This window comes from Balearica regulorum, chromosome W (genome assembly GCF_011004875.1).
Source record: "Balearica regulorum gibbericeps isolate bBalReg1 chromosome W, bBalReg1.pri, whole genome shotgun sequence".
In the NCBI taxonomy this organism is placed as follows: domain Eukaryota; kingdom Metazoa; phylum Chordata; class Aves; order Gruiformes; family Gruidae; genus Balearica; species Balearica regulorum.
Window position 1 is genome coordinate 7758670 of NC_046219.1, and position 19772 is coordinate 7778441.

Below are 19772 nucleotides of genomic sequence, written 5' to 3' on the forward strand. Positions count from 1 at the left end.
GTTTATGAGGGAGTGTAGTGACAGGACAAGGGGTAATGGGTTTAAGCTGAAGGAGGGTGGATTTAGATTAGATGTTAGAAAGAAATTCTTTACTGTGAGGGTGGTGAGGCACTGGAACAGGTTGCCCAGAGAGGTTGTGGAGGCCCCATCCCTGGAAGTGTTTAAGGCCAGGTTGGATGAGGCTTTGGGCAATGTGGTCTAGTGGAAGGTGTCCCTGCCCATGGCAGGGGGGTTGGAACTAGATGATCTTTGAGGTCCCTTCCAACCCAAACCATTCTATGATTCTATGAGTTTTTATTCAGTAGTCTTCATTTGACTCTTCTGTCAATATATCTAGTCTTCGCATAAAGTGATGGATATTTCAAGGCATGTGCTGAATTACAGAGTACAAGCCTGTAATGGTTGTATGTTTTGGAGCATACAGAAGTCTTTGTACAACTGTGTGGTTGGGAATATATTACTCGTGGCTGCTGAAGAGGTCATGGCATAGATGTAGCCTAAAATATCAAACTGCTGCTATGTGTGTGGCAAGCATGGAATAGAGTTAGTTTTAACTCTGTGTCTTTCCAAGACTAAAGGCAATAAATTCTGTCATTTTTTTGAAATAGTGAGTTGTCTTTTTTATGGCTTTTTAACTTGATTCCAAAGGCTATTGTGAGCCCTTAATATCAAAGGTGTTCCATTACTTCTTTCCAGGTATGCTTCAGCTTTGGAGTTTTACCTGAAGCTTGATGCTATCCTAGTCACAAAGATGAAATGATTTTTGAACTAATAGTACAATAAATAAAACTCTGTTCCTATACCAGAAATTACATCCTGCATTGTATAAAGCATGAAGAGATGCCCCTTTTCTCCCAGTCCTACTGGGTTACATCCTAAAGAGAAGTTACAACATAATTTAAGGCCTACATAGAAAAACAAGTGTTTTATTTATGAAGCTAAAGGAAAATTTCATTATTTTTTTTTAATCCTCTATGGCTAAGTTATTTATATATCAGCAGTTGTACAGGAGAAAAACCCACAACCACCAAACACCAAAAAACCTCACAGCAACTCTCTTCATCACTAAGTTTGTCTCTTTCTGGGTTTATTAAGCTTTAGGTGATAGTCATGTCCTTGTGGCTCTGGGATGCCAGCCTTAGTCTGCATCTAGGACAATGTGGAGGACTGTCATGGAAATATTTTTACCTCCTCTTTGAAGAAGGGGAAAGCATGCATGTACAGTGTATGATAATGTTTATAAATGGACAAAAGAGTTAGCTTTACAGGTTACTAGAACGAAGTGATTCAAAAGGCTGAAACATGCGATGAAGTGACTGCCAGGGAAATCAGGCTTCCTGAATGGAAGCCTGAGAAATGGACTTGAAACCCCTTGTACCTGTGGAGCTAGCATAGTGGGAAGCGGTGAGATGGTCCATTTTTCCCTGCTCACAGGTGGTGCAAGAAAAAGATTGAATTTTTAAGTTCTATATTATTCAGGCCTTTGGAGGATTAAATAACAAGATTAGAAAATAGCTAGTTAAGACCAAAAGAAACATGATGTTTTACAAATAAAGATATCTTTAATAGTCTCTTAAATATTAGAGTGGTTCTCTTTCACTGTGATGTTACAGCAAATTTAAACATGTCAATTTGTCAGTCTGTGTTGCAGGGAATCTTAATGGAAAAATACACAATCTAAACCCAAAAAACCAAACACACACTCTTCCCCCCCCAAGTATATCTGCCTATAAAAGTTAAGTAATTTTTAAGAATTTTGTTAACAGATGCAAATTTAGATGAAATATGTTTTCTTCAGTGTTTTAAAATTATCTGCTGATTTGGCAAACTAGCTTTAGTACACTGTGTGCCAGAAATTGGGGAGTTGGAGAACGAAAATTCAGGAGAATATCTAGTCTTATGTTGCCCATCTGGTGCATTTAGGAGTATGGTTTGTCAATGAACTGAGAATTATTCATAGTTAATAGAGAGACAGATCCAAGTTTTACTTTCCACAGGAATAAGTAAGAGAGGAAGATCCTGAATACAAAAATAACTTGCTGGAAATTTGCTATTTCTCTCCTTATGTGGGGGGGCAGGGGTCAGGCAGGCAGACAGTGGACACCTTGTTTTGTATCATCCGTGATAACTGATCTGCTGCTGACTCCTGAGTCTGTATCTTTACTATAATGCATCATCATATAGAGGTCATAAATTTATCCTAAATGTAGGAAGCTATTCTATGAAAGTTCTTTATTCAAATATTTATAGTAAGTGTTTATAGTATTTCTTTCTTAAATATATTGTCTGTCTTACAAAAGATACTGAATAGGATTCATCTCCACAGAATAAAATTATCTCTGTGTGTAAGAGAGGATGTGAACAGAATGGAATTTCAATGCAGTTAAGATCTTGAATGTGGAATTTGAGTGTACATATTTGAAATTCTGAAATAAGTTTAATACAAATCTTTTCCTGAACTCAAAGAAATTTTTGTAACACAGAAAAGACATTGTAGAAGTAATTATGGGTTTTTTGAATGTACATTTGCATGTAAAGGCAGAATGTACATTTATTTTTTTAAAAGGGATGTGCTCTGAGTGACAGTCACAGAATCACAGAATGGTAGGGGTCGGAAGGGACCTCTGGAGATCATCTAGTCCAACCCCCCTGCTAAAGCAGGATCACCTAGAGCAGGTTGCACAGGATCGCATCCAGGCAGGTTTTGAATATCTCCAGAGAAGGAGACTCCACAACCTCTCTGGGCAACCTGTTCTAGTGCTTGGTCACCCTCAAAGTGAAGAAATTTCTCCTCATGTTCAGATGGAACTTCCTGTGTTCCAGTTTATGCCCATTGCCCCTTGTCCTGTCACTGGGCGCCACTGAAAAGAGTCTGGCCCCATCCTCTTGACATCCACCCTTTAGATATTTATAAGCATTGATGAGATCCCCTCTCAGTCTTCTCTTCTCCAGGCTAAACAGACCCAGCTCTCTCAGCCTTTCCTCATATGAGAGATGCTCCAGTCCCCTCATCATCTATGTAGCCCTCTGCTGCACTCTCTCCAGTAGTTCCTTGTCTTTCTTGAACTGGGGAGCCCAGAACTGGACACAGTACTCCAGATGTGGCCTCACCAGGGCAGAGTAGAGGGGGAGGATAACCTCCCTCGACCTGCTGGCCACACTCTTCTGAATGCACCCCAGGATACCATTGACCTTCTTGGCCACAAGGGCACATTGCTGGCTCATGGAGAGCTTGTTGTCCACCAGGACTCCCAGGTCCTTCTCTGCAGAGCTGCTTCCCAGCAGGTCAACCCCTAACCTGTACTGGTGTTTGGGGTTATTCCTCCCTAGGTGCAGGTCCCTACACTTGTCCTTGTTGAATTTCATTTGGTTCCTCTCTGCCCAACTTTCTAGCCTGTCCAGGTCTCACTGAATGGCAGCGCAGCCTTCTGGTGTATCGGCCACTCCTCCCAGTTTTGTATCATCAGCAAACTTGCTGAGGGTACACTCTGTCCCCTCGTCCAGGTCATTGATGAATATGTTGAACAAGACCGGACCCAGTACTGACCCTTGGGGCACGCCGCTAGCTACAGGCCTCCAACTAGACTCTGCATCGCTTATCACAACCCTCTGAGCCCTGCCATTCAGCCAGTTCTCAATCCATCTCCCTGGCCACTCATCCAACCCACACTTCCTAAGCTTGCCTATGAGGATGTTGTGGGAGACAGTGTCAAAAGCCTTGCTGAAGTCAAGGTAGACAACATCCACTGCTCTCCCCTCATCCACCCAGCCAGCCATGCCATCGTAGAAGGCTATCAGATTGGTCAGATATGATTTCTGCTTGGTGAATCCATGTTGACCACTCCTGATAACCTCCTCCACATGCTTATTGATAACCCCCAGAATGAGCTGTTCCATCACCTTTCCAGGGATGGAGGTGAGGCTGACTGGCCTGTAGTTTCCTGGGTCCTCCTCCTTGCGTTTTTTGAAGACCAGAGTGACGTTGGCTTTCCTCCAGTCCTCAGGCACCTCTCCTGTTCTCCGTGACCTTAGTCATCACATATCAACCAAAAGTGACTGGACAGACAACACTGAATTCGCATCCCTGGGAAAAAGCAAGGTAGCTTTATGTGTTTGTTACACTTTAGTTTCAGGTTACTCTGGGGACTTGACAACACTCCAGCCATGAATTAGACATAGTTGAGAACCACCTGAATCTTGGCAGTCATCCAAGACAGCATTATGAACAAAACTTCTGCCCACAACCTTCCTAGTGTTCCACATTTTGCAATTTTATCCTGTCCTTGCATATTTAGTTTTATGGAAATTAGTGTGAGGCATGTCTTCAGGAAGCAGCATTATTGACTGTCCTTCCCCCCTGCCACATAAAAGGCATTTATGAACCTGTCTTGCTACTCAAACTCTTTTACATTGTGTAAGGAACACAGCTAGAGCAGACCTAGAGATACCTTACTCTAAAAATTGAAGGTCTTCCAAACGGTTTGAGGATGAACACTTGGAAAACTCTTGTGGGCTTGCTGGAGTATCGTAGTTGTGCCAGTACATCTGTATACAAGGAATTAAAAAATCAAACCAAAACCCCACAGAAACAACACTAAAACCCTGTGACTCTCGTCTTGCTTTCTCTGCCCTGCATCAGCTCTGATAATTTAGCAGCACAACTTGTTGTTGTTAAAAAGAGTGATACGGATACGTTATCCATTTAAACAGATCAGGAGACTAACAGTCAATATAAAATAGGATTCATTACTGTCTGAACTTCACAGAATTGGCATGAATTTTTAGCTTTCAGATTAAAAATTTAAAATTTTTGAATTTCACAAGTGCTCTCAAAAACAATATTTTAGAAATACTAAACTTGACTCAGACTTCTAATGGGTTCAAAGCAGCATGAAGATGAAAAGCTTATTTTTGACAGCCAGCTTTGTAAATATGGCATATGCATGATCACAGAATCTTTATTTTTATAAGATGAGAAATGCTATTAAAAAGCAGTTTGCATCTTAATGCTGCTGATTTTGCCACATGTGGACACTTATTTTTCAAAAGAGACTTTTGTCTTAATTGTGAGTAAACATGTTTTACTACTATATAAATGTCTGTAGTTAAGTACTCACCTCATTAATAAAATGAGCACCAAATATATTGCCAATACTGTATTTTGTTGTAAATCTAAATATATTGCAATAGTTATCACAACCAATAAGAATACATTTTTGTTTAAATCACATTAAGAAAGTTTAAAAATCTCTCTATGGAAATATTTTCCTTTTTTTTTTCTTTTTTTAAAAAATGAAAATACTGTTTAACTTGCTCCTGTCAGATTTGTAGTTTGACTGACATTTTTGTATTAATCATTACATGGACTGTACAAATATTATCTCTTTTCCCAAAAAAACTCCAAAGAACCCTCCAAATAAAGATTCAACTTCCATTTTTCATTGTATAAACTTAACACAGTAGCCCCCAGTGTAGTCATAGCTTACAAACCTGCAAGTGACCACCATTAAAGGAAGATGATTTCCTTGATAAAAGCAAATGTTTTTAATAAGGGAACATTTCTATGTAAATCATAGAATTTTTAAGGTTGGAAAAGACCTCTAAGATCATCAAGTCCAACCGTCGACCCAACACCACCATGTCTACTAAACCATGTCCCGAAGTGCCACGTCTACATGTTTTTTGAACACCTCCAGGGACGGTGACTCTACCGCCTCTCTGGGCAGCCTGTTCCAATGCCTGACCACTCTTTCGGTGAAGAAATTTCTCCTAATATCCAATCTAAACCTCCCCTGGAGCAACTTGAGGCCATTTCCTCTCATCCCTTCGCTAGTTACTTGGGAGAAGAGACCAACACCCACCTCACTACAACCTCCTTTCAGGTAGCTGTAGAGAGCAATAAGGTCTCCCCTCAGCCTCCTCTTCTCCAGGCTAAACAACCCCAGTTCCCTCAGCTGCTCCTCATAAGACTTGTTCTCCAGACCCTTCACCAGCTTCATTGCTCATCTTTGGACACGCTCCAGCACCTGGATGTCCTTCTTGTAGTGAGGGGCCCAAAAGTGAACACAGTACGCGAGGTGCGGCCTCACCAGAGCCGAGTACAGGGGGACGATCCCTTCCCTAGTCCTGCTGGCCACACTATTTCTGATATAAGCCAGGATGCTGTTGGCCTTCTTGGCCACCTGGGCACACTGCTGGCTCATGTTCAGCCAGCTGTCAACCAGCACCCCCAGGTCCTTTTCCGCCAGGCAGCTTTCCAGCTACTCTTCCCCAAGCCTGTAGCATTGCATGGGGTTGTGACCCAAGTGCAGGACCCAGCACTTAGCCTTGTTGAACCTCATACAGTTGGCCTCAGCCCATCGATCCAGCCTGTCCAGATCCCTCAGCAGAGCCTTCCTACCCTCGAGCAGATCGACACTCCCACCCGATTTGGTGTCGTCTGCAAACTTACTGAGGGTGCACTCAATCCCCTCGTCCAGATCATTGATAAAGATATTAAGGAGAACTGGCCCCAGTACTGAGCCCTGGGGAACACCGCTTGTGACCGGCCGCCAACTGGATTTAACTCCGTTCACCACTACTCTCTGGGTTCAGCCTTCCAGCCAATTTTTTACCCAGCGAAGAGTACACCCGTCTAAGCCATGAGCTGCCAGCTTCTCTAGGAGAATGCTGTGGGAGACAGTATCGAAGGCTTTACTAAAGTCCAGGTAGATAAAATCCACAGCCTTTCCCTCATCCACTAAAAGTGGGTCACCTGGTCATAGAAGGAGATCAGGTTGGTCAAGCAGGACTTGCCTTTCATGAACCCATGCTGACTGGGCCTGATCACCTGGTTGTCCTGCACACGCCTGGTGAGCGCACTCAAGATGAACCACTCCATAATCTTCCCCGGTACCAAGGTCAGGCTGACAGGCCTGTAGTTCCTTGGATCCTCCTTCCGGCCCTTCTTGTAGATGGGCGTAACATTGGCAAGCCTCCAGTCATCTGGGACCTCCCCTGTTAGCCAGGACTGTTGATAAATGATGGAGAGTGGCTTGGCAAGCTCCTCTGCCAGCTCCCTCAGCACTCTCGGGTGGATCCCATCCAGCCCCATAGACTTGTGAGTGTCCAGGTGGCGTAGCAGGTCGTTAACTGCTTCCTCCTGGATTATGGGGGGGTTTATTCTGTTCTCCAGCCCCATCTTCCAGCTCAGGGGGCTGAATGCCCTGGGGACGACTGATCTGACTATTAAAGACTGAGGCAAAGAAGGCATTAAGTACCTCAGCCTTTTCCCCATCCTTGGTGGCCATGTTCCCCTCTGCATCCAATAAGGGATGGAGATTCTCCGTAGCTCTCTTTTTGCTGTTAATGTATTTGTAAAAACATTTTTTGTTATCTCTTACAACAGTGGCCAGATTGAGTTCTAGCTGGGCTTTTGCCTTTCTCATTTTCTCTCTGCATGACCTAACAAGATCCCTGTATTCTTCTTGAGTTGCCTGCCCCTTCTTCCAAGAGTGGTAGACTCTCCTTTTTTCCTGAGTCCCAGCCAAAGCTTCCTGTTCAGCTAGGCTGGTTGTCACCCCTTTGGTTCGCCTTACAGCACATAGGGACAGCCTGCTCCTGTGCCTTTAAGACTTCCTTCTTGAAGAAGGCCCAGCCTTCCTGGACCCCTTTGCCCTTCAGGACTATCTCCCAAGGGACTCTCTCAGCCAGTGTCCTGAGCAGGCCAAAGTCTGTCCTCTGGAAGTCCATGGTAGTGGTTTTGCTACCCCCCTCCTTGCTTTGCCATGAATTGAAAACTCTATCATTTCATGGTCACTAAGCCCAAGATGGCCTCCGACCACCACATCTCCCACCAATCCTTCTCTGTTGGTAAACAGCAGGTTGAATGAGACACCCCCCCCGTAGGCTCAGTTGCCAGCTGTGTCAGGAAGTTATCATCTTCCACACACTCTAGGAACCTCCTAGACTGTTTCCTCTCTGCTATGTTGTATTTCCAGCAGACGTCTGGTAAGTTGAAGTCCCCCACGAGAACAAGGGCTAGCGATTGTGAGACTACTGCCAGCCACTTGTAGAATGCTTCATCTGCCTCTTCATCCTGGTTGGGTGGTCTGTAACAGACTCCGAGCAGGATATCTGCCTTGTTGGCCTTCCCTCTCATCCTTACACATAAGCTCTCAACCTTATCATCACAATCGCTGAGCGCTATACAATTGAAACACTCCTTAACATACAGAGCCACCCCACCACCTCTCCTTCCCTGCCTCTCCCTTCTGAAGAGCTTATAGGCATCCACTGCAGCACTCCAGTCATGAGAGTCATCCCACCACGTTTCTGTGATGGTGACTAAGCCATAGCTACCCTGCCACACAATGGCTTCCAGCTCCTCCTGTTTGTTGCCCAAGCTGCATGCATTGGTATAGATGCGCTTGAGCTGGGCTTTCAATTTCACCGCCAACATTGGCATGCCACTCCTAGGCTCCTCTCTGGTGAGCCTGGTTGTGTCGCCTTCCCCCTTCGATCCTAGTTTAAAGCCCTCTCAATGAACCCTGCCAATTCATGAGCGAGAATCCTTTTACCCCTTTGAGATAGCTGGACTCCATCAGTCGCCAGCAGGCCTGGTGCTGTGTAAACCTCCCCATGATCAAAAAACCCAAAATTCCACTGGTGGCACCAGCCTCTGAGCCACATGTTGATCAGCTGGCTTTTCCTGTTCCTTTCAGTATTCTTCCCTGCCACTGACGGGATTGAGGAAAACACTACCTGTGCTCCTGAGCCCTCAACCAATTGCCCCAGTGCCCTGAAGTCCCTTTTGATTGATTTTGGACTTCTCTCTGCAAGCTCGTCACTGCCAACCTGCATAATCAATAGCGGGTAATAATCAGAGGGCCGTACCAGACCAGGGAGTTTCCTGGTAATGTCTCTAACCCAGGCCCCAGGGAGGCAGCAGACTTCCCTGTGGGATGGGTCTGGTCGGCATATTGGGCCTTCTGTTCCCCTCAGAAGGGAATCGCCTATGACAATTACCCTCCTTTTTTCCTTAACAGAGGCAGTCATAAGGTCGTGGTTTAATCCAAGCCGGCAACTAAGCACCACACAGCCGCTCGCTCACTCCCCCCAGCAGGATGGGGAGTGAGAAAACTCATGGGTTGAGATAAAAACAGTTTAATAAGTAAAGCAAAAGCTGCATACACAAGCAAAGCAAAACAAGGAATTCATTCCCCACTTCCCATGGGCAGGCAGGTGTTCAGCCATCTCCAGGAAAGCAGGGCTCCATCACACGTAACAGTTACTTGGGAAGACAAACGCCATCACTCACTCCGAACGTCTCCTTCTTCCTTCTTCTTCCCCCAGCTTTATATGCTGAGCATGACGTCATATGGTATGGAATATCCCTTTGGTCAGTTGAGGTCAGCTGTCCCGGCTGTGTCCCCTCCCAACTTCTTGTGCACCCCCAGCCTACTCACTGGTGGGGTGGTGTGAGAAGCATAAAAGGCTTACACTCTGTGTAAGCACTGCTCAGCAGTAACTAAAACATCCCTGTGTTATCAACACCGCTTCCAGCACAAATCCAAAACATAGCCCCATACTAGCTACTGTGAAGAAAATTAACTTTATCCCAGCCAAAACCAGCCCAGTAAACAAAGTGGAGAGAGTAGAGAAGGAAAAGCTATATAAATGTATTAAAATCTGTGTTTTATTATATCTATAACAAGTTTAATAATGATAGGTTAAATCTATGACAGATTTGTTATTTGAGTTGTACTTCTTGAGTAAGGTAGGTTTCTTCCACATGCCTCTAAGCTTATATATTTTTGCCTTTAGTAAGAGACAGGCATAAAACCATGGCTTCTGTAACGCTCATATACAAGGAAAACCAAGTTGCAAGGGATTTTACAGTTTTAGTGCTCCAGCAGTTGTCACCATCTTCCTTATGAGAGTGTAAGACGAGCAACTGATGTGACATCATGTGGCAGGTTTCAAAAAGCTTTGGGATATCTGTTTGCAGAACTAGACAGAAGTATATATACAATAGTTTCTCCTTTGTCTTGAAATGATTGATTTAGGATAGATTTTCACTAAATAAGCCAGAGGCTCCTAAGCTGTTTGGAGAGTACTAGTGTACTGAGTACCACCTTGCGCACAGAGGCCAACCTTGTGCAGAGCTGTGACTCAGCTCTGAGCAGGAAGGTGTTACTGCTGCCCTACAGCTTGGTCAGGCATCTTCTGGAAACCTGAGATCCTGGTTGATCTGAAACTAGCTGTGGCAGGGGATCCTTTAAGAATTTTGGAAAGAGTAATGAATGTTCAAAAGGAAGGATGGACGAGTCAGCATTGTGCAGTGAATCGATTGGGCTTGAACACACTGCTTACTTTCAATAATGAAAAATGCTGCTTTTAATTTATAAGGTATGCAGAAATCCTAAATTAAAGCAAATTATATAAATGTATAAGAACACAGACTGTGACTGATAGTTTAAGTTTTCAGTTTAAACTTTCAGCTTTTACAAACATTTTTACATAATCTTTGGGAGAGTTGTGGTGTGTATTCTTGAGCTCTGAAAATATTTTGATTGCCGCGTTTGATCTATATATGCTGGAAGGACAGCTGTAGCACAGGCTTGAGTGGAAGAACAGACAAAAGCTGCTCTTTTATGGTGGTGCTTCTTTTGGGCATGTCCTAATAGCTGCTTGCCCAGAAGTTGAGACCAGGATGAATAGATTAGTTGAGGGAGGAATGTACGTAATTAAGGTTTCTTTTGTATTCACGTAAACTGAGCCTGTATGTTTGCCTCTGTGTCCTCTACACTTGTAAGGTTACAGAGTGGAAAGAGTGCACAGTAGGCTGTAGTTTTATTTGTTTTGCAGCAAGAGGGCTTTTTGGTGTGGCGAGCTCTGCCTGTTGTTTGGAGAGAAATATTTTGTTTTCTCGCATTCCACACAAACTGAAATCCATCTGTAAACCCTTTCCTTTAGGGACATCACCCATATGGCTTCCACAGGTCTCATTTGTTAGTGATTTTCTTTCTCTGTGCTTTTTAGGAATTGAGCTAATAATACTTTTTTTTTTGGCAAGCTGATTTAAAAAATTTCTGTGTGAGAAGAGGTGGAACTTGATTTGGAGGCACTGTCACTGCTGTCTAGCACTAATGGTTTGAGTAACTGAAGTTTGGGAATACTACTTTTAGCATTTGATTGTGAAGAAAATTATGACTACATGACTAGAATATGAACAGCAGAGCAAGCCTCCATCTGCAGTAGGACTGAAACAGCAGTGTACTGGAGTGTCAGCTCTGGGATCCATTGCAGTGAAGGCTTCTGCCAGCAGCAGATGCAACTTGCACAATTTTCTGTAAATCTGGAAGTGCCAGTATTTCTGAGTGAAAAATCTGGAGTAGTTAGAGATCAGGCAAAATTCCTTACTTCAGCCATGCTATGTGATCCAGAACTGAGGTTGATTACCTTCAGACTTATGACCATTGACCCGAAATCCCTATATGATCTTTTTGGTATTCCCTTTGGATGTGTGCTGCTGGGATCCTGATTAAACACTACTTTGTAGGTTAGGCTGGTTAGCTGGTGAGTTTTTGCCAAGTAGAGTTCTGAATGATGAATGCTTTTTGCTTTTGGCTCAGTCCAGACAAGACTTTTAGATTCCTCTTCCTTACCTTACTGCCAAATTTTCCTTAACAGTCTTCCAGCTGTTGTGTTGTGTCTCTACTCTCCTCTTTTTTTTTTTAAGTATTGTTTTTGGTAGAAAGTGAGTTTAAAAGTGACTAAAATTTGGGAAAACGAAAAGGAAGAAACAGACAAGTGAATACTAAATGCTATTACGCAAATCTCATTTCTATGGGAAACTACACTACAAAAAGAACTTTGCTCTCAGTTCAGTTTGTGGATCTCATGGTTAGAATTAAAGATTACCAGCAAATCACATTTTTTCCCTGTTGTGCTCTGAAAATGGTCATAGTCCACAAGTGTGATGGTTTGTGGTTTTTTTGTAAAACAGTAAGCGTGATCTGTAAATCAGCTACAGCACTGAAATGGGTTGGGGGTGATGGTTATGTAAAGTAGGAAACAGCAGGATGAAGAACCTGCCCACATGATGCTTCTCAAGGAAAGTAGGATAAGGCTGCAACAGACTAGATAGCGCCCAAGTAATCTATAGCACAGACTTCCTCTTCTATAATCCTTGAATATCAGTGTATAAAGGAAGCAGTAAAAGACCCTAAAGGAAAATGGGATTTAGAAAGGAATGTGGATCTTAGTTTACAGTGTTCATTTGATCAGATGCTCATGGAGGGTGGGGGATGGCTATCAAATGGATTAATTAGCACAGTCTTACAAAAGGATTGTGGAAAGATGTGGTCACAGAGATCCTCGAGATTTGCTGAGCTTTCTTAACAGGGGAAGAAGATTCAGGACACTAAGGATAGATGGAAAGCAGAGAAAGAAGAACAGCTCCTCTTATAAAGTGCTCCTTACAGCCCTTTGTCCTTCTTTCATCTCTTTCTCCAGTGTCTCTCTGCATTCTCTCTTTCTTACTTGCTTTTTGAATTTGCTTTCTTGGTGAGAGAACTGAAGGAATACTAATCCATCAGTATCTGCATGTTTCTAGCATGCAGGAGGAATATAGCTGAGGAAAAGTGAGTGTCTGAAGGTTGTTGTATAGCCAGTTAGTAAATGCAACTTCCTATCATCTAGTAGAGAGGAGCAGTCTCCTAATTTTTTTTCTATCATCTTCTGAATCTGTACTACAAACATTAGATGTATTTCATGCTGTCATTCCCAATTTATTGCTCTTTTGAATGATGCCTGCCACTTATCGGTACTGAAGAGTTGAGTGAGGTTGGTAAAGACTATGTATACTCTAACAATCCTGGCTCTAAGAACAAGCAAAATTAAATTAATGGGCTCCTTCATTGTTAGCTTTCTTATCACTTGCTTTTCTGTTGTTAATTTGTTGTTAAAACTGTTGCTGCCTGTTGCCCAAGGCATAGTCAAAGAAGAGACTACAGTAGAGTCCTCTAATTATATACAAAAGCATGCTGATTTAACATGTCTGCATTTGGATAGCTAATATTTTATTTGGTTGTTCTTTTGAGAGTAAGTTTATATTGACATTCTTCTCTAGCAGATGTGCTGTGTGTTTTGTTTTCTAGGTAGTTATCACAGACTTGTCTTCTGTGTTTCAATAAATTCTTGACATAGGCAGTGGAAACTAATATTAGCATTAAAAACATGAGTTTTAACATGTTATACCAGAGCAATCTTTCATCCAAGGATCAAGCCAAGGCCCAGTAATATGACCATCTTTCAGAACAACTAAGCTTAGAGAATCTCTCTATGTGATTCAAACAGCAAAACTAATGGCACAGAGTGAATATGAAACAACTCTGACTCCAAGGGAGAGCTTAGCAGCAGTTTACTCTGATTATTTTAGACACTTATTTTAAGAAGGCAAAGTTAGATCATCAACAATAAAGGGGTCTTGATGTACTTTTTAGACAATGGAAGACCACTTCATACAAATATCTATATCATCTATATAGGCCTTTTATGTGCTAGATTTTTCTGTATATCTGCCATGGTTCAGGATTCTGTGTCATGTTAGATGCTTTCCATCTGCATGTTTGGATATTCTTGTTTGGTGAAAGAGGCTTCTTACTACAACTGGAATTAAGATAATACATATTTAAATTTCTTGGAAATGTGTTTCTCAATACAAAGACTATATGACAGCAATAGGTAAGGTATATTTTTAGTCTTTCTATGGTACTTTTCTAATCTTTCTTTAAACCTACCTTTGGACTTGAAAAATATCACTGCTGCTTTCCAGAAATGAAGCTTCATTACATTATAAATATTATCGTTTTAGTTTTGATTCTGAACTGAGAGTGTGATAATGAATTGAATCAGTAACCCCTGCCTTCTCCTCCTGCTTTGACCCCACTAACAGTCCCAGTAAAATTTACATGGCTAAAGCCATATATATAAAGCTATATATTTATTTACACATGTGTGCATATACATGCACACACGTGGTAGTAAACTAGAAGTGTCAGAAATCTTGGCCTATATTACAGTTGATGATTCAATTCCTCCTGGCCCCCTCCACTTCTATATTTTATTGTCCTTGAGTTCAACAAGCTATTTCCCAAAAGGATCCATGATACTTAGAGATATTTAAACACCTGGATTAACTGTGTGGCTTACTGTGCTTTTCTTGCCTTTCACCTCTCAATAACAGAGTACAACACCCAGTATGAGTCAAAAGTAAGAAAGAGTTTCAACCATTTGGTATGACAAACAAGTTCCTGTCAAGAAAGACCTAAAAGGCTACTTTGGCAGAATTGGAGTTTCTACTCAAGTTGAATTTATAGAAAAGTCAGCATCGTGACTTTCCTCCTCAACATCACCAATTGACATAATATGAAAGTTTCTATTTTGTGGCTACTTTTCTTGTCAGGTGGTATTATCACCACTCATGTCATAATATACCAGTTCAGTCTTGTTCCTGCACAAACATAGAAAGAACCAAATTCTAAGCTAGCATCAGAAATTGTGTAATTTCTTATGTAATTAAAACATTACTTAGCAGTTGATGCTTCACCACAGTTTTTTCTGCTTCTGTATTCTCAGAACACACACATGGAGAGATGAAACCAAGTTCCACCTGCTAATCTGAATTAGAAGACACACTGCCCTTGTCTTTCTCTCTGCAGCTGGACTGTAAGAGAGTTAATGTTGCTTGGAGCAGCATGAAATTTCACTCTCTCACTAGACTAAAAGAGAGCATGCACAGAGTATAGTTCCTTCTTAGTGGTCTTGTTCCCTGGGTTCAGGCTGCCCTCTCCACACATCTGATAAAGCACTCTAGAAGCAGACACAGTTGCATGCCGTAATTGAAAGACATATAGCTAAGATTTGTTACCTGAAAAAACAGTTGTTTTAAACTAACTTTGTTTTACTAGCATATGGGTTTTTCTTGAAAAAAAATGATAGTGTATTCTTAATCAAAGTGGAAAGACTGCAGTATGAATGTTTGTTATACTTGAGTATGTTTAAAACAAAAACACCTGTCCCAGGGTATAAGAACAATGTAGTGATACATTGCAAAAGCAAATGCAGATGGTATAACCATGGTTTTATTTGGTTTTTATCGTAAAGATTGAGGTGAAAGTCTTGGGCATCAGAATGGTTTCTTACTGACATGGTGGATACCTGTTTTCAAGGTCTGTTTTATCAGTTTCTGACAAATACAAATTTTGGCAGGTATGTGGGTTGCAAATTCACTCTGGCATTTTTGGAGATAACCTTAGAAGATGAGGAGGTTCCTTATTGTTTTAATTTTCAGACATGAATGTGTCTGCAATGTTTTTTTTTTCCTTCTCTACAAATAATTTGAAGCTAACACCAAGCGTATGTCACATTTTGGGAGATCTGTTCAGAACCATGAATGCTGTAAACCTACTTTAGGATTTGAAGCCTTACCATTTAACCTGGATGTTATACAAGCCATGCATTTGACAAATAAATCCTGTTGGAAACTTTGTTCTACCATGTGTATGAATGACTTGTAAAAATAAAAATAAAAATTGAGACTGAGGGCCTGATCTTAAGTACATTACAAAGTACAAGTACTTTAATATTTGGTAACGAGCAGTGGGAATTGTTAGTACACTGTGTGTCTATAATGCTGTTTGAGCTGCCTGCTAAGTGGCAGTATGAAATGCTTTAGGAATAGAATAGTAAAAGAATTTATATTGCATAAGAGTGGGGGTTTTTAATGAAAACTGTATCTAAAATGAAATATCAGAGAACCAGTCCACTGGTTGCTAAATGAATGTTTCCCTACCTCTTCCTGTATCTTGCAGGCATACAGGAGTTTCCAGAAAATATAAAAAACTGTAAAGTCTTGGCAGTTGTTGAGGCCAGTGTAAATCCAATTTCAAAGTAAGTTTGTAATTTTTGTCATGTTTTGTATTTTATACAAACACTGCTGAGTCTCAAACATGCCCCAGACAACTTTTCATGAGCCAATCTTTGGAGACAAGGAGCAGAGTTACCTAAGAAGTATCTTCATTAACCTCATTGAACTGTGACACAGTATAGCTATGTCAGGAAAATATTTTGCCCAAGTTAATAGGCTATGTGAGCAATCCTACATTATACCACGTGGCTTTCTCAGCTTTAAGTCCATCACTTCTCTATGAAGTTAGAGAAATACGCAGAAAGTTTTGTTTCTTAATGACAATAATTAATTTTACTCTAAAGCCTGTACCACTGTTTTTTAAAACTCGGCTTATATGAGTAGACTTCCCTGTCACCTTCTATAGTGACAAAATTAATTTGCTGGAAGTAGCACTGCTTGAGATATAAACTTTGTGCAAGGTAACTCTTCTGGGGAAAAAAAAAGGTGTTGCATAGGTTTTAATTTATCTTCTCTAATGAATGCCTCCTCCACATTAGATGTCAGGAGATCACAAATACATAGCAAGACTACATTTGTTGTTTCTAGTTTTTATTGCCTGTAGATATTATCCTCAATAATTGAAAATAATTTTGAAACTAATTTTATAGTGAACAGGTATCTATCTAGTGCACTTTTGTAGAAATTCTGGTACCACCTTAATTTTAATGTTATCAATATGTAGGACTTCAATACTATACTGTTGTTTAAGAAAATATGACTTAATGCCCTGAATATAATTGAAACAAAGGCACTACATTATTTTATTTCTATATAGGCTTCCAGATGGATTTTCCCAACTGTTAAACCTAACACACCTGTACCTGAATGATGCTTTTCTTGAGTTTTTGCCAGCCAACTTTGGCAGGTAAGTTGAATTTGAAAATTAGTATCTATTTTTAGTTTTAAATTTATACAGAGCAATTTCTGCTGCTTTTTAAACAAAGTGTGAACTGGAAGAAGGGAAGAAGTGTACATTACCAATCCATTTATGCCAAATATTAGTCACAAAAAACCTCCAAATCTTTATCACCATTTTTTAAACCAGAGTTTTGAAGGACAGACAGAATGCTTATAAAGACCTGTCGTGGTTTTGTCCCAGCTGGCAGCTAAGCACCACACAGCCACTCACTCACTCCCCCCAGCAGGATGGGGGAGAGAATTGGAAGAGTAAATTGAGAGAACTCATGGGTTGAGATAAAGACAGTTTAATAAGTAAAGCACAAGCCATGCACACAAGCAAAGCAAAGCAAGGGATTCATTCACCACTTCCCATGGGCAGGCAGGTGTTCAGCCATCTCCAGGAAAGCAGGGCTCCGTCACGCATAACAGTTACTTGGAAAAACAAACACCATCACTCTAAACACCTCCTCCCCACCCTTCCTCTTCCCCCAGCTCCTTATAAGCTGAGCATGACATCATATGTTATGGAATATCCCTTTGGTCAGTTGGGGTCAGCTGTCCTGGCTGTGTCCCCTCCCAACTTCTTGTGCACCCCCAGCCATCCTGCTGGCGGGGCAGCGTGAGAAACAGAAAAGGCCTTGACTCTGTGTAAGCACTGCTCAGCAACAACAAAACCATCTCTATATTATCAACACTGTTTCCAGCACAAATCCAAACCATAGCCCCATACTAGCTACTATGAAGAAAATTAACTCTATCTCAGCTGAAAACAGGACAGTCCTGATGTACTTACTATTCAGGCAGCAGATAGCCCAGGTGTGGCCAGAGTGCCTGATGCCCAAATCACTGCACTTGTATTGAGATAACAGCACAATGGGGCTTATCCTGAGATCTCAGGTGGATGGAGTGGGGGATTTGCACCACCAGAAATATGCATTCTCCAGAACTCAACACCACCTAGGAAAGCTTGTGTTTATTTCTTGTTAGATGGTGGAGACATAGTTGCTATCTTGTTGATCACATCCATAGGCACATGATGGCCTCCATCTTGCCATTTTATTCCCAAGAGCTGAATGGCCTGTGAAGGTCTATCAACCTTGGTTTTCTTTATGGTGAAACCAGCTTTCAGAAGAATCTGAATTGCTCTTTTTCCCTTCTCAAACGCTTCTTCTGCCTTATTGCCCCACACAATGCTGTCATCTATGTATTGTAGATGGGGCAGTCAATTCCAGGTGTGTTGGACACCCCTCCAAATGAAAGCCAACTGTGGCTTGCACTCTGCCACCAAAGGGATTGAGAAAAATGCATTAGCAATATCAGTTGTAGCATACCACTTGGCTGCCTTTGACTCCAGTTCATATTGCAACTCTAGCACATCTGGTACAGCAGCACTCAGTGGTGGCGTCACTTCGTTCAGGCCACAACAGTCTACTGTTAACCTCCACCCTCCATCAGACTTACACTGGCCGTATGAGACTATTAAAAGGTGAGTGAGTCTTGCTGATCACTCTCCTTGGCTCTCCAATTAATGAATTAGCTTATGGACGGGAGCTGGGGAGTCTCGATTTGTGCAATATTGCCGCCGGTGCACTGTCTTTGTGGCAGTTGGCACCTGCTGTTCTTCAACTCACAGCAATCCCAAAACAAAGGGATCTTCCAAGAGGCCAGGCAGGGTAGGTAGCTGTTTGATCTTCTCTACGTTCACAGTGGCTACACCAAAAGCCCATCGGTACTCCTTTGGGTCCTTGAAGTACCCTCTCCTGAGGTAGCCTGTGCCAAGGATACAAGGGGCCTCTGGGCCGGTCACAATGGGGTGCTTCTCCCACTTGTCCCCTGTTAAGTTCACCTCAGCCTCCAATACAGACAGTTCTTGGCATCCCCCTGTCACTCCAGAGATCCAGGTGGGCTCTGTGCCCCTATACCCTGATGGTACCAGCGTACACAGTGGCCATCGCATCCACACAGTCCAGTATACCCGGTCATCCCTTTCCTCCTCCTGACCAAAGGCAGGGACCCTCTATTCCTATTCCTGGTCAGAGTATTCACTGTCTGGCCCTTGCAACGCCAGACCAGAAGTCCCCTCACCAGGATCAAGGGAGGTGATTTTAGTTCTTCTGTGCCTGGGAGATCACTGATTGCCTCCTTCTGTCTCTACAGCAACTAAGCTGACAGCCTTCTTGGGTGGCCTGTTCTTAACAGCTGTCTTCCTTCTCACTTCATGTACATGGGCTTCCAGTTTAAAGGTGGGTTCACCATCCCACTTCCTCCCATCCTCCCCCTGGTCATGCAGGAAGAGTCAGAGTGTGCTACGTGGCATGCTCCTGGGATTCCCTTTCCCTGTGACTGGGGCAGGAGAGGACTGCCTTTGTGGGGTGCCCCTGACAGTTGAGGTGCTGGCCCATTGGGATCAGGAGGTACTGACATTTTCTTCAAAGTTTTGAAGCCAAGAAGACGCTCTCTCCACAGTTGGTGTGTCCATATCTGGGCAATACATCGCTGCCAAGCTGTTAGAATATGATGCTGGGGCACTTTGAATCACCTTCCTCCACATGGCCCGTATGCACTTGACATCCTCTGGATCTTTGGAGACCTCGATGTTGTCTAGATCACTGTAGATGACTTCCAACACTGCTAGCTCTCTCAGGTGCTGGATGCCTTCATCTGCAGCGGTCCACTTTCCTGGACAGTTCACAAGATCTTTCTTCAATGGATATCTTGCCCTCACACTTGAGAGGCGCTGTCTCCAGAGACTGCAAATTGCTGCCTCTTTTCCCATTCCTCTCTCAATTCCTCAGTTTCTAGCAAGGGATCCCAGTTGTTGGGCTTCCTTTACCTTCCAGTTGCTGACTGTCTGCCCCATTATCCCAGTATCGGAGCAGCCAGGCAGCAATCCACTCACCTGGCTGGCGGCTGTAAT

General features: G+C 42.4%; 1 protein-coding gene across 17 annotated transcripts in view; it reads left to right on the forward strand.

Moving 5' to 3' along the window:
• Positions 1-19772, forward strand: part of LOC142599150 (erbin-like) — a 157486-nt gene that overhangs the window by 68792 nt on the left and 68922 nt on the right. For all 17 annotated transcript variants that reach the window (XM_075738855.1, XM_075738870.1, XM_075738864.1 and 14 more), the window contains 2 exons: positions 15858-15936; positions 16731-16820. In XM_075738855.1, the coding sequence (XP_075594970.1) occupies positions 15858-15936; positions 16731-16820 (169 nt within the window). The remainder of the gene's footprint in view (positions 1-15857; positions 15937-16730; positions 16821-19772) is intronic.